The sequence below is a fragment of the Anomaloglossus baeobatrachus genome, chromosome 9, assembly GCF_048569485.1.
Source record: "Anomaloglossus baeobatrachus isolate aAnoBae1 chromosome 9, aAnoBae1.hap1, whole genome shotgun sequence".
NCBI lineage: Eukaryota > Metazoa > Chordata > Amphibia > Anura > Aromobatidae > Anomaloglossus > Anomaloglossus baeobatrachus.
In genome coordinates this window covers 60,913,973-60,929,654 of record NC_134361.1, presented here as the reverse complement: position 1 = coordinate 60,929,654, position 15,682 = coordinate 60,913,973, and the positions used below count along the sequence as shown (strand labels likewise).

At 46.5% G+C, this 15,682-nt stretch overlaps 1 protein-coding gene across 9 annotated transcripts in view; it reads left to right on the top strand.

Moving 5' to 3' along the window:
- The first annotated feature begins 204 nt into the window (after positions 1-204).
- The window catches only part of MAP7D3 (MAP7 domain containing 3), a 159,222-nt gene continuing 143,744 nt past the window's right edge, over positions 205-15,682 (top strand). For 2 of the 9 annotated variants that reach the window (XM_075323750.1, XM_075323749.1), the window contains exon 1: positions 205-348. In XM_075323750.1, coding sequence (XP_075179865.1) covers positions 249-348 — 100 coding nt within the window. In that variant the 5' untranslated portion in view covers positions 205-248. The remainder of the gene's footprint in view (positions 349-15,682) is intronic. The other 7 variants (XM_075323753.1, XM_075323751.1, XM_075323752.1 and 4 more) reach the window with 4 other exon arrangements.

Genomic DNA, 15,682 nt, shown 5'->3' with positions numbered 1-15,682 from the left:
ATGAAAGCTGCTCTGTGATTGGTTTTCAGGAGCAAAAAAGACAGGTTTTATTTTAGGCGGGTTTGATAACACTGCTTTATTGAAATGTGTTTTGAGACAGATTCTGTCACAGTGATGCTGTCCCGTAACACATCCTGGAACTTGTAGTCCTCGGATGGCCCCGGGACATAAAGGGTAAAACCCAATCACAGATTTCTCCCTAGCAACAGCAGCAGCAACAGCCGCCGTGCGTGATTCCTCTACTGCGCATGCGCAGGCCCGGGGCTGACAGCGAGAGAGCGGCAACACCGGGGGAAAGGAAGATGGCGGACGGTAGCGGCAAGCTGAAGGGTATCCGGGAGCAGATGGGTAAGAGACGGCACCCCTTCCACTGCAGGGGGCTGTATATGGGGGCGGAGGAGGGAGAGGGAGCCGCTGTGGTGGGCTGGAGGCTGTGGGAGGACGTGGCCTGTCATGGAGGGCGCTCAGGAGGGGCTTCCCTGGCCTGTTCCCCGGGGGTCCTGCGGGGAAGTGGAGGACGTGTCACACAGCTGCCTCTTATCTGTGTCCTGAGTCAGAGGGAGTGATTGGAGCATACAGAGAACTACAAGTGCCTGCATGCCCTGTCAGCCCCTGCCCCTGTGGTTCTTCCTATGTGGGTGGTGGGCACAGCTCAGTGCCAGGCTCTATGTGCCATGGGGCACCGCTCAGACTACAGAAAAGTGACAGAAACTTTCCCCCAATCATAGTCTGCGGGGGACGCCCCTTATATAAGCCTATGCCTCTGTTTCAGGGGGCTTGTGTGATATGTGGGGGTCTGGATGGCCCCCAGTTACCTGCAGGGGCTGCAATGCACATACATGACAGGCGACCACCACCGTCCAGTCACATAGCAGACACGGGACCCCTGTTTTTGAGATAAGTGGGGATGTGAATGCTCGGACCCCATTCACACACAAATGTTAGTAGGGTGAACCCTTTAGGGCCCACGATCAGGGTTAGAACTGGCTTTTGATACTGCGCCTGTTCACTGTGTACAAAACGCAGCGCCTTACAGTTCCAGTAAAATAGATGGGATTCATAAGGCCATGTGCCCACGGGAGATCGTATGCGCACTTTTCTGCAGGTCTGTCCACAGGTTCACACAGCAACTCCCCGGAATCTGCAGCTATCCATTGCCGCGGAATTGTTGCGGTAAACCTGCGGAAACAGTGCAGATTTCATGTGGAATTCCCGCCCTGTATCTCCATAGTGGAGGAGCGGAACTTACGCAGATTGTTCCGCATGCATAATGGACATGCAGTTACGTGCGGCTGCGGGAAATAACGCAGCATTGATACAGCACTCCCCAAATCCCATAGGATAACATGGGGAGTGTCTGTACTTGTGTAAACCTGCGGATTTATCTAGAAAATCCACGGGTTTTCTGCGGCAAAATTCCAGGTTACTTTCTTTCTCCTGTGGGCACATGGCCTTAGGGCCCGTTTAGTAGCAGTTTTGATGCTGCATATACAGTTCCAGTAAAGTGGAAGGGATTTATAGAAATCTTAGGCTATTTGCCCATGGGAGATTAAACCTGCGGATTTATCTGCGGAAAATCCGCGGATTTTCTGGATTTTCCAGATAAATCCACAGATTTTAGCATGCACAGACACTCCCCATGTTATCCTATGGGACATGGGGAGTGCTGTGTCCATGCTGCGGATACATGCGGCTGAATGTCTCGCAGCCGCACGTAATTGCATGTCAATTCTTTCTATGGAATTACCTGCGAAAACCCCGGCCCTCCACTATGCAGATAGAGGCCGGGGCTTCCGCAGGTTTACCGCATCTATTTCGCTGTACTACCGCAGCTAAAAATAGCTGCAGATTCCGGCGAACATCTGTGGGAAACCTGCGGCCGTTCCTGCGGATATATCCGCAGGTGCGAGCTCCCGTGGGCACATAGCCTTAAGCTCGCTGTGCCGCTTTTTTATTCCACGTAACCTGACCTGTGGCGCGTGTCTCCGATCCGCAGCGTGTCAATTTATCCTGCGGAGACGCCTACCTCTCCGGCGCGGGATGTGGAAAATACGCCACATTCAGAACACCACACAACCCTGATTGGGGGCAATGACCCTTACAGTCTGTTCACACATTGCAGATTTTCCGCTTGTAAAATCCGCTGCGTTTTACTGCACCAGGAAAGTGGATGAGTTTTAACCTAATCTGAGTTTTTGGAGAATCTGGAATCTGGATAGAAATTGGCTTTTACATTTTCTGTTGCGGATTTATATCTAGTTTGGCAGATTTTACCCATTCATTTTAATGGGGACCCTAAAGTACACAGGTTATTCTGTTGGCCAGGCATTGTTTGGGTTAATTTTTTTAAGGGGGGTCGGTGCTTTTATGCATTTAAAAAAGAAAAATAATATATATATATATATATATATATATATAATATGCGCAAAGGAATATCGTTTGGATAATATACACAGATTTGGATGCAGAAACTGTGGACTTCGCTTTAAAAAATCTGCATGTAAACTCCACAACAAATACACAATGTGACAACATTGGATTTAGGTGGTCTTGCCCAAAGCTTTAGGCCCTGTGCCCACGCTGCGGATTTTGACGCTGATTTTAATGCAGATTTTCAAAAAGCTGCATGTCTATTGTGAAGCCAGAAGTGCTGCGCCCACGTTGAGTATTTTTTTCTTGCGTATTTGGTGCAGATTTCTTTTTTTCTGCACCAAATAAGCAAGGGAAAAATAAGGAACGTGGGCTGTTCACTTCTGAATTCTCATAGACTTTGCTGGCTTCACAATGGACATGCAGATTTTGCTGCAGATTTCTGAAAATACGCGTCAAAACTACACGGCGTGGGCACTGGGCCTTAGGCCACACTCAGAAGTCTGTAGTTCTCGTACCTGTTTTTCACCGATAGCACCCATACTGGTGATGCTCTATATGTTCCATATTTTTTAGGGACTGACTTTTTGCTCAAAATCACGGAGATCTGTCCAATATTGATCTGAATACTTGATCTCAGTCAGCAATGTAACTCTGTGGGTCCGTGAAAAAAAATATTCCGATGGCGCCCAAGTGTGGTCCGATTTTCACGGACTGTTAGGGAAAAGTGGAGAAACGATTCTATATTTTTCATACATGAGAAAAAGTGATGAAACTCAGCCCGAAGTCAATACGTGAAAAAACCTGACGTGTGAATGAGCCCTTGCACATATAAGCCGGGGTCGGTGGGAGTTTCCTACATGGAGGGTTAAAAGGAACCTGTCACCACTTTTTGGCTATAAGCTGCGGCCACCACCACCAGGCTCTTATATACAGCATTCTAACATGCTGTATATAAGAGCCCAGGCCGGGGGTATAACATAAAAAACACTTTATAATACTTACCTAACGGTCGTGCTGTTGGCCTTATGGGCATCTCCGTTGTCTGGTGCCGGCGCTGCCTCTTTTGGCCATCTTAGTTCTCCTTCTTCTCTAGCTGCGGTGCATGATGGGTCCGACCTCATATACACTCACCGCCATTCAGGTCCTGAGCAGGGCAGATCAAAGTATTGTAGTGCGCCTGCGCAGGACCGGCGAGTGTGTATGACGTAGCCGCGTCATGCACCCAGGCTTCAGAAAGAGGACGAAGATGGCCGAAAGAGGCGGCACCGGCACCGGACAACGGAGGCGCCCATAAGGCCCACCGCACGACCGTTAGGTGAGTATTATAAAGTGTTTTTTATGTTCCACCCCCGGCCTGGGCTCTTATATACAGCATGTTAGAATGCTGTATATAAGAGCCCGGTGGTGGTGGCCGCAGCTTATAGGCGAAAAAAGTGGTGACAGGTTCCCTTTAAGTCGCTGCCAAAAAACGATTCTGGAAACCTATCTCTCCAGAGAATGAAGCTGAAATTCGGCTTGTCCGATTTTTCTGTCCTGCACCATCATTTACTAGAGGATAGTCTGGCCATAAACATGGCGTAGTTGGCCGCTCCACCAGAACTGTTGGGTTTGCACCACTTTTCTCTTGTGTGTAGTTACTTCTAGGTCTGTTTTTCGGATTCTGCATTGTCCCCACCTGTCTACTGATCCAAACAATCATTTGCCCTGGAACCGTGGGGGTTTGGGTCTTGTTTTTGTACAAGTCAGAACCTTTAGGCTAAGCGTGTGATACATCGTGACGGCCTCCTTTCTAGAGCTGCCGAGTCGTCATCCAGCGCCTGAGCGGAGAAATGTAAAGTGTAAGACGTGAAGGGTGTGAGATCGGTGCCTGGTGCTGGGTTACAGCATCGGGTCTGTTTGCAGATCTGCAGCCTCGTGTGACTGCCATGGCTGCGCTCTCGGGCAGGGACGGTCATATGAATGCACACAAGACGTCTGCGCAGCTTCCTCCCATAACTGGGAACCAAAGTTCTGCATACTGCGAGGCCGACTTCCTCTGTCACCGTGTGGAGCACAGATGTGACAGTCATCACATTTCCGGGGCTTTTATGGGTTTCCTATGCCATCCGTTACTGCTTCCTCCATGGGTGTTTGGGGGACAGTCCTGTATTGTTTAGGACATGTAGTAAAATATTATTACAAAGTATCGGAGATGTTTAGTATTGTGCCATAGGAGTCATAACACTAAACACACGTTTCTACTATATTTAGGCATATACAGTAAAAATTCAGCTCGGGCTCCGTGGACACTGGCGTCGTAGTCTTGTATGTGTGTATAATGAACACACTAGATCCTGATCTGGCCACAGATTTACCCGAAATCCACTGCGAAATGTGCACGTGGGACCTGATTGTGATGCAGTTTTCAGCCTTTGAGGTTCTGAGATCTGAGTCCGATCCAGGACGCTCCATATTTGCCAACAAGGATTTTTCTTTCCTTCCTCATATTTAAACCCCAAAAATTCCTTGCATTTTATAGAATTACAACATTTTCTGTTCATAATATGAATGTCGTTATCAAGGGAAAATGTTTTTTTTTGTTTTTTTTTCCCTCCAAAGGAATCTGTCAGAACAGTCCACCCCCAGACTGTTTATACCGTCATGTTGCTCTGCGATAATGTCGTCCACACCTTTACTTGTGCAATCTGATACTCCCTGAATTGAAATATCGCTGTTTTAATTCAAATGCACCTGAGGCTTAAGTGCTCCTGTAAGTCAAATGAAAGAAGGTGGAACTAGGTGAATATAGCCAAGGAGGCGGAGTCTTGAGAAGTGCTATGACATGCCCAGAGCACTTAAAGGGAATTTGTCACCATGTTTTGCTACACCATCTGAGAGCAGAAAAATGTAGAGGCAGAGACCCTGATTCCAGCTATGTGTCACTTACTAGGCTTTTTGCTGTCATTTTGAATAAATCACTGTTTTTTTCCTGCTGCAAGTCTAGCAGTTATTTGAATGTGGACAACTATAACATCACTAATTGGCAGATTTCTGCCCATGTATAGTGCACACAGAAAGCTACCAATCATTGGTGGGGGCGGGGTTATACAGAGCTCATGAATATACTGGACTACCTGGCAGCGTAGTCCTGTAATGATAATCTCCTGCTGATTAAACAGTGATTTTATAAAAACTATACTAAGGCCAGTTTCACACATCCTTTTTTTTGCCGGTTTCGCGGATCCGGCGCGCTCCTGTACAGTGAATACAGTACAATGACAGCGCAACAAGCGCCAGTCACGTGCTGTCATGTGACCGGCGCATGTGACCCGGAAGTTACAGCGCTGTCATTGTACTGTATTCACTGTACGGGAGTGCGCCGGATCCGCGAAACCGGCAAAAAGAAGGATGTGTGAGTGAGCCCTAAGCAGCCCAGTAGGTGACACATCACTGGAATCAGGATCTTCTACTCTACATTATGTTGCTCCCAGATTAAGTTGCAAAAACCTGGTGACAGATTCCCTTTAAAGCCTCAGGTGCGTTTGAATTAAAACAGTGATATTTCAGTCAGGGAGCATCAGATTACAGAAGTAACATTGTGGATGAGATTATCTTTCAAAGAGCAACATGAACAGTTTGGGGGGTGTATTATTCTGACAGATACATTTTAAGGCTTTGATCTAAAACGCAGCGTCTTAGGCTATGTACCCGCGGATTTTGCGCAGAAAACCTGCGGATTTATCTGGATTCTCTAGATAAATCCGCAGGTTTCAGCAAGTACAGACACTCCCCATGTTATCCTATGGGACATGGGGAGTGCTGTGTCCATGCTGCGGTATGTGCAGCTGCAGAATATGCTGCGGATGTCCCGCAGCCGCACATAACTGCATGTCAATTATTCCTGCAGAAATATCTGCGAACATCCCGCCTCTCCACTATGGAGATAGAGGCCGGGACTTCCGCAGGTAAGTCGCATGAATGTCCACAGGTTTCCCGCAGATATTTCGCTGGAATCCCGCAGCAATGGATAGCTGCGGATTCTGGGGAGCTGCTGCAGGAAACCTGCGGACAAACCTGCGGATATATGAACAGGTGCGAGCTCCTGTGGGCACATAGCCTTACAGTTCAGAGTGGATGGGATTTATAGAAATCTCCTGCCCACTGCGCTTATTTTCTCCGCAGCGTAAACTGACCTGTGGTGCAGGTCTCAAATCTGCAGCATATTAATTTCTCTTGTGGGTAACCTTCGTTTTCTGTGTAGACTTACCCCATAGAGTTGCATTACAAGCAGAAAATCTGCAGGTAAAAAATTGTTTTTAGTGCCTGTCCAATGCGGAAATGCATCAAAAACACATGTAATTTGCACATGACTGTATCAATAAAGTATAGCAAATGCCAAACAGGAAGTATCAAAAACAAATCAGCTTTTATTAAACCAATAATAGACAAAAACCGAAGTGGCAAAAACACCATAAAAAAACTAATCAAAAAAGTCCATGGAGCCTCTGTTAGGAGTCTCAACACAGAAAATAGCCAGATATCCCTCCGGGAAGAACCTAGCCAAGGAGTGGCTCTTTTTAGGAGACCACCATAACCACCATATTAAGTGGCCCTTTTAGTCAATATCCAGCTCTTAACGAGTTTAAAGATATGACAAGGGAAATACCAAGGCCAGGTATCCATCCACAGACAGCTGTTTCGGGGTATTGCCCCTCATCAGTGTGGAGTGGGATTCTGGCCAGGTGGGAGCAATGCCTAGTAGACCAACAAGACAAAACAATCACTGATCTCGGGGAGACCAGCCAGAGAAAACACTGCTGGCAGCCAGCAAAGGCTCTTAACACAGTGAAATCCTAAGTGCATTGCCCCCTGGGAAATATGCAAATTAAAAAAGTCAGTGGAAAATTTGATAAAATCTGTTTTATCAGCAGGATATTATCACTATTGGACTAGTAAACCTGCTGCGAGTTAAGGCCGCTTTGCACGCAACGACATCGCTAACAAGATGTCGTTGGGGGTTACAGAATTCATGACGCACATCCGGCCTCGTTAGCGACGTCCTTGCGTGTGAAACGCAGGAACGAACGTTAACGATCAAAATTACTCACCTAATCGTTGATCGTTGACACGCCGTTCTAATCCCAAATGTCGTTGCTGTTGCAGGACGCAGGTTGTTCGTCGTTTCTGAGGCAGCACCCATCGCTATGTATGACACCCCGGGAACGACGGACAACATCGTACCTGCGGCCGCCCGCAATGAGGAAGGAAGGAGGTGGGCGGGATGCTACGCCCGCTCATCTCCACCCCTCCGCTTCTATTGGGCGGCCGCTCAGTGACGTTGCTGTGACACTGCACGAATTGCCCCCTTATAAAGGAGGCGGTTTGCTGGCCACAGCGACGTCGCTAGGCAGGTAAGTCCGTGTGACGGGTCCGAGTGATGTTGTACACCACGGGCAGCGATTTGCCTGTGACGCACAATCGACGGGGGCGGGTGTTTTCACCAGCGATGTCGCTGTGTGTAAAGTGGCCTTTAGTCCAACCCCGCCCTCACCACTGATTGTCTGCTTTCTGTTTACATTTTGCATAGGCAGAATGTTGCCCATCAGTGGTATAGGTGATGTTATACAGGGCTCAGCAGTCAGAGAACTGGCAGATCTGCAGCAAAAGAAACCGGGATCTTATCAAAACTGCAGCAAGCAGCCGAGTAAGTGACACATCCCTGGAATCAGATTCTCAGCCCCGTCATTATGACACTCTGAGATTATATAGCAAAAACTTGCCAACTGATTCTCTTTAAATGGTTTCACATAGCAATTTTTTAAAAGATGGCAATATTTTGATTTTTTTTTTCCTTATTTGCTTCAAAGTCTATTCAGATGTAATGGGACCTAATAAAGGAAGCTGTGTGGCACCACACGGGATGGATGTGCTGCAGATCTTGTCTCCAGATTAATGGTTGAAAAAACTGCATCCTAGTACTGTAATTGCCGGAAAAAATTCTGACACATGGCGCTGATTATAAATCCGCAGCTTGTCAATTTAGTTTTCATATTTTTACAGCAGATTTCACTCCTTGAAATGTCTGAAATCTGTTCAAAATCCACTTGAAAACTTAAAACATTTTCCGCACTTCATCCTGGATTTGCAGCTAAAATGTTCACATCTTCATCAAATTTATCAATTTACCTAATTGTTTTGGTGGATGAAGGGGGCAGCCTACGGTATGTGCACACGACTGTTTTATCAGCCAGAAACCCCCTGATATTCATCAGAAACATCTAAGGCCGGTTTCAGACGTCCGTATTTAATCAGGTACAACTCACACGCATGGTTATGGTCATATGCGTGTCACACGTGTGACATCCATGTTTGCATACGAATCACACATACCGGAGTAAACACGTGTCTGTGAAATAAAAACATTTCTATATTCACCTGTATCCAGCGCTGGTTTCTTCAGCTCTGCTGCCTCCCGCTCCTGACCGCCGCTCATTATATTCATTGATTATTCACTGCACTGAAGAGCTGGAAGCCGGAGCAGCGCTGGGGACTTCAGTGTCGGGGACCGCATCGCAGGCACAGGTGAGTATTCACAAAGCAGTGTGTGCGCTGTGACGTCTAGGAGGTCATTGGAGTTCCCAATGAACTCCCAATGACATCCTGATGACACCCCTGCGACACCCGCGCTACAGGGGATGTCAGGACGGTGACTTCACAGGTTCATCAGAGTTCATTGGGAACTGATGAGTCCCCAATGCTGTCCCCGCGATGCTCCGGCTTCCAAGTCCTCACTCCACAAACACACAAACACACACACACACACACACACAAACACACACACACACAAACACACACACACACAAACACACACACACACACACACATATACACCGAGCACATGCATGTACAGTACAGACCAAAAGTTTGGACACACCTTCTCATTCAGAGTTTTTTTTTTTTTTTTTTTTTTTTTTTTTTATTTTCAGGACTCTGAAAATTATAGATTCACATTGAAGGCATTAAAACATGTGGAATGAAATACTTAGTGTGAAACAACTGAAAATATGTCTTATATTCTAGGTTCTTTAAAGTAGCCACCTTTTGCTTTCATTACTACTTTGCACACTCTTGGCATTCTCTTGATGAGCTTCAAGAGGTAGTCACCGGAAATGGTCTGCCAACAGTCTTGAAGGAGTTCCCAGAGATGCTTAGCACTTGTTGGCCCTTTTGCCTTCACTCTGCGGTCCAGCTCATCCCAAACCATCTCGATTGGGTTCAGGTCTGGTGACTGTGGAGGCCAGGTCATCTGGCGTAGCACCCCATCACTCTCCTTCTTAGTCAAATAGCCCTTACGCAGCCTGGAGGTGTGTTTGGGATGATTGTCCTGTTGAAAAATAAATGATGGTCCAACTAAACGCAAACCGGATGGGATAGCATGCCGCTGAAAGATGCTGTGGTAGGCATGCTGGCTCTGTATGCCTTCAATTTTGAATAAATCCCCAACAGTGTCACCAGCAAAGCACCCCCACACCATCACACCTCTTCCTCCATGCTTCACTGTGGGAATCAGCCATTTAGAGTCCATCCGTTCACCTTTTCTACAAAGACACGGTGGTTGGATCCAAAGATCTCAAATTTGGACTCATCAGACCAAAGCACAGATTTCCACTGCTCTAATGCCCATTCCTTGTGTTCTTTAGCCCAAACAAGTCTCTTCTGCTTGTTGCCTGTCCTTAGCAGTGGTTTCCTAGCAGCTACTTTACCATGAAGGCTGCTGCACAAAGTCTCCTCTTAACAGTTGTTCTAGAGATGAGGTGTGTTCAAACATTTGGTCTGTACTGCATATACAGAACACACACACACTTTGCTGTATACTCACCTGTGCCTGCGATGCGGTCCTCGGCACTGAAGTCCCCAGCGCTGCTCTGGCTTCCAGCTCCTCAGTGCAGTGAATAATCAATGAATATAATGAGCGGCGGTCAGGAGCGGGAGGCAGCAGAAGAAAACAGCGCTGGATACAGGTGACTATATAGGAAATCTTTTTATTTAAAAGACCCGTGGTTTTTTTGGTATGTGTTGCACTGATGTCACACAGATCACATCAGTGTGCGATCCATGTGACAGCCGTGCTGCAGGAGAAAAAAACGTGCGTGTGTGGGGTCATGAGAGGTCACACGGTCCGTGTGAAAACACAGCCGTGTGAGTACCAGTATAGAATAACATGGGTACATTTGGCATCCGTGTTAAAAACGGATGTCACACGTACCTAAAACACGAACGTTTGAAACCGACCTAAAAAGAATGATCATGTCATTGTTTTTGTTTAAAAAGAAACATCTCATGGATTCTTCATTATTCAGTGGAGTTAAAAAAAAAAAATAAAATAATTCACAAAAAACATGGGAAAACCCTCCAGAAAACTTGACAGCCATAACCATTGGGAGACAAGTAAAAAAAAAAACAACACAAAAGATGCTTCAAGAAAAAAAATGCTGCAGGGTCTTGATGAGGAGATGGGCAGGAGTCAGACACTCTTCATTCATAAATTAGGAGCTCTGGGCGAGGGCTGTCCTTTTCTGTGTGTGCGGGCGCTGGGCGAGGGATGTCCTTTTCTGTGTGTGCGGGCGCTGGGCGAGGGCTGTCCTTTTCTGTGTGTGCGGGAGCTGGGCGAGGGCTTTCCTCTTCTGTGTGTGCGGGTGCTGAGCTGGGCGAGGGCTGTCCTCTTCTGTGTGTGCGGGCGCTGAGCTGGGCGAGGGCTGTCCTCTTCTGTGTGTGCGGGCGCTGAGCTGGGCGAGGGCTGTCCTTTTCTGTGTGTGTGTGTGTGTGTGTGTGTGTGTGTGTGTGCGCGCGCTGTCCTCTCCTGTGTGTGCGGGCACTGGGCTAGGGCTGTCCTTTTGTGTGTGTGTGTGTGTGTGTGTGTGCGGCTGCTGGGCGAGTGCTGTCCTCTCCTGTGTGTGTGTGTGTGTGTGTGCGCCCAGACGAGTGCTGTACTCCTGTTCTGTATGGTTCTACTTATTTTTTATAGTATTTTTCTCCTGTTTTTGAACATGTGCAGGAACCTATTTGGAAGAGTGGCTGCAGGGAGAACATGAAGTTATATTTTTCCCTGCAGCGACTCGCTTCTAGTCATTACATAATGGCCTGCTGTGATAAGCCAGTGCTCATGTCACAGTGAAAGTGCTGAAATCGCGCTCACTGATCCCTAACGGACACCTATTCTGCATAAACTGCAAATTTTGGGGTGTAATTTGGCGATTGCTGAGGGTCCAATCGCCAGGACCTCCCGCAGTCCCAAGTTTAGGATCCTGGAGCCTGGTTTTGCATCCTCATTGTGTGTGGAGGTGAGCATGTGCAATCTCTGCTCCATTTATTGTCCATGAGACTACCAAGCGTTGTTCCCGCCTATGTTCTGCAGAGCTCGAGCATGCGCTCCTGGGTCCATATAAGTTTCACACTTGCGTTGAACGGTATCCGTTGCATTGCGTTGTGTAACGGATGCAACGGATGCTGCAAAAAAACGCAATTCGTTTTGATTTTTTTTTTTTTTTTTTTTTTTTTACAGTTTTACCAGCGGCAGACTATTGTGAACGATCAGCTGATCGCTCCCAGTAGCTGGCCGCCGGGTGATCAGCTGATCGCTCCCAGTAGTCGGCCGCCGGGTGATCAGCTGATCACTCCCTGCAGCCGACCGCCGGTGATCAGCTGAGCGCTGTCACTTGCCGGCCGCCGGGTGATCAGCTGATCGCTCCCTGCAGCCGACCGCCGGGTGATCAGCTGAGCGCTGTGACTTGCCGGCGGCCGGGCATGCTGGCGGCCGGTCGTTCAGCTGAGCGCTGTCGCTTGCCGACGGCCATGCGCTCAGCTGAACGTTCGGCCACCGCGAGCCAAAATAAACTTTGATTTTAAAAAAAAAAAAAAAAAAAAAAAGAGCATGCGCAGTGGAAGCCAGAGGATTCCGCTGCTCAAAACAACGTTACATGCTGCGTTCCTCCCGCTGGGCGGAAGCAACGGAGCGTCGCCCAGCGGAAGCAACGCAGGTCCTTTTGGTACAATCCGTCACCCATACAAGTCTATGGGAAACAGCGGAATCCGTTAACGGATTCCGCTGTTTTCCAAAAGGGCGGATTGTAACGGAAGGAAATAAACGCAAGTGTGAAAGTACCCTAAGAGGGGGCAGCAGAGGCCATTCTTGGGGTTCCAGAGCCCCGATCTCTGGATTGCTGGGGGCTCGACTGATCCGATTAACAAGTTTGTATTTGGAAATAACCCTTTCATTTTGTATATTGTAACAGTGTTCCTCTTTGCCATGGCAAACCTGGAAAGCTTTTTTTTTTTTTTTTTTCCTTTTCAATGTGTTTTATTACAAAATTATGTGTAATTATGAAATAAATAATAAAATAAAAAAAGATAAACTGTAACACGTAGCCATAGATATATGGAATGAGGTTTGTGCCCTAAAGTGCTTCATTCCTCTGCCTCGATCGCTCTGTCCTCCTCAGTGCCTGGCTTCTATCACTGTACACTCACAAGGCAGCAATGTGGAGTATTTATATAGTTGAAGGGCTTCTATCCTTCACAGACCTGTAATTAGCAGAACTTTTTTTATTTTTTTTACTGTCTATTCTTTTCTATACAGGTAACCACTCCAATCACTTTTTTTTCAATTTTCTAAATGTAAGGGCTCGCTCACACAAGTGTATAAATCGGACAAGTGCAATCCGATAAAAAAAATAAGGGATTGTATTCAGACCGATGTTATTCATTGAGCAGTGCAGATCTGCAATTTTTCTTTTTTTCCCTCTGTATTCATCACACTGTGATTTGACTCTGAAATCAGTACAGTGCGAGAATAAAATCAGATGCCGTACAGACCATCAGTATGATAGGCGGTTTTTACTGATAAATTACAATTCCATAAAATAGGAAGCTGTCCTGAAAAAAATAACTGCCAGTAATAAACACAGATTGCTTATGGGTGGCACACAGATGACAAGTGATGCAAAATCGTCCCTTTTCTGAATGAGAATAGGACCAATTTTTATTTTTTTTTTAATATGCTCGTTTAAGGCTGAGACTCAGAATGACCCTCTCTAGCCTGGTTCATAGACTTACATTGAGAAAGTGTCCTCCACACATATTCTGTTCATCCCAACAAAATGCAATTCCATGATACAATACAAGCTGGAAAATAAATATATAGTACTAATGCATTAAATCTTAAAAAAAAAAAAAAAAAAAAATTCTAGACCAATGTGTAAAATGATGATGATATATAAATATTGCATCCAGCTTTAAGCTCCCCTCTTAGGCTAGAGTCAGACGGCCGTATAACTTGGCGGACTATCACGTCGCAGTGCATGGACCGGCTGGCGGCTCTCCTGACCCGAGCATGACAGCTTTATGTATTTCTCTACAGTTACAGGTCAAGAAAGCCACCGGCACTGCAATGCGATCGTCGTCCGAGCTACATGGCCATGGGACTGTGCCCTAAGTGAAGTTTCATCCTATCTGTGTGGGGGTACTAAAAAAAATAGTCACCAGCTGGAGACCTTTTTCTCATATCTTTTTGCTGTCTGATGTTAACGAATCAAGCTGGCAGAGAGCCGCACATCATGGGCCTGCGAGCCACAGTTCAGAGTTTCTTCAGGATTCTGTATAAGGCTATGTTCACACAGGGCATCTTTTACTGCGTTTTAGGTGCGTTTTTGAGGTCACAAATATGCCCCTAAATGCATGCATTTCCTTCCCCCAGCAAAGTCTATAAGATTTCTATTTTGCTGTCCGCACTGTGCATCTTTTTTTTTGTTTTGGCTGCGGTTTTGAAGATGCGGTATGTCAATTCTTCTTGCGTTTTTGAGCCCTTCCAGTCAATAGATTTGACTTAAAAAAACGCATTGGGCAAAATGTGGTAAAAACGCGTCAAAAGCGCATGCGTTTTTTGGGGCCAGAAACACTACATCTTTGGGGTTAAGAAAAGATGCAGTGTGTGAATATAGCTTAACACTGTCTCCTCATGGGCAGGGTAGGCCGGTTTCACACATCAGTTTTTTGCCATCAGGCACAATCCGGCGAAAAAACTGATGCGACGGATCTATTGCATGAGGTTTTTTCCATCCGTTTCTTCCGTTTTTTGACTGATCCGTTTTGATACTGAGCATGCTCAGTTTAAAAAGCGGAAGCCGGTGCCGAATTCCGGCATATGACGGATGAAGACGGATCCGGCTGCCATAGGCTTCCATTATAAAATACGCTGAATCCGTCATGATCTGTTTTTTCGCCTGAAATAAAAAAATGTTCCATCCGGCCGCCGGACAAGCAAATTTTGCCGAAACCGGCACGGCCATCCGCCACTAATAGAAATCTATGGGGGGAAAAAACTGATCCGGCAGCAACAGACGCCGGATCCATTTTTTCATGTTTTTGCCGGATTGTGCCTGATGGCAAAAAACTGATGTATGAAAGTAGCCTTCTTTAGAGTACTTATTGAGCCGACGGAGGCAGTCGACCAAGGACGCTGACAGTCACTTTCTTGAGTCACTTTCTGGCCTCCGTCCTGTCAGTGATCACTATTTCAGACATGCACACAGACTTTGTCTTCCAGATTTTTATTCATGTCTGATAAAAACTAAGGGGTACTTTGCACGCTGCGACCTCGCTAGCAATCTCGTTAGCAATGTAAAATTCTAGATCGCAAGTGCGATCTTTCGAGATCGCACATAGGTCATTTTACGCATGTGCGATCTCAAAAGATCGCACTTGCGCTCTAGAATTTCACATCGCTAACGAGATCGCTAGCGATGTCGCAGCGTGCAAAGTACCCCTAAGACTGTCAGGACGGAGGCCAGAAAGTGTCCAAAGTGACTGTCAGGTTCCTTGAAGTGATCGTTTTTTGCCGATTCGGACAGAAACCCTGACGTAGTGCTCAGTAGACAGCACGGTATGTGTGTTATCCTAGCCTAAAGGGGTAACTACTTTTTAGATTTTACATTCCCTTCAAACAGTTCATTTTGCTGTCGGCGATATTTTTTTTTTTTCCTCTAATGGATAATACTCCAAGATCAGTAAAAAGGGTCATAACCTAATAAAGCTCCTGCTGCTGTGTAAATGCAAAGTATCAAAAGTAAACTGTGGTTATGGGATCAGCTCCTTTAGGACACACTGCCAATGTCTTCATGACACCGAACAAGTGTTTTTAAATTGAGGCCTAAAGGGGGCTTTACACGCTACGATATCGTTAATGTTTGGTCGTCGGGGTCAAGTTGTTAGTGACGCACATCCGGCGTTGTTAACGATATCGCAGCGTGTGATACTTACCAGCGACCTTAGGCGA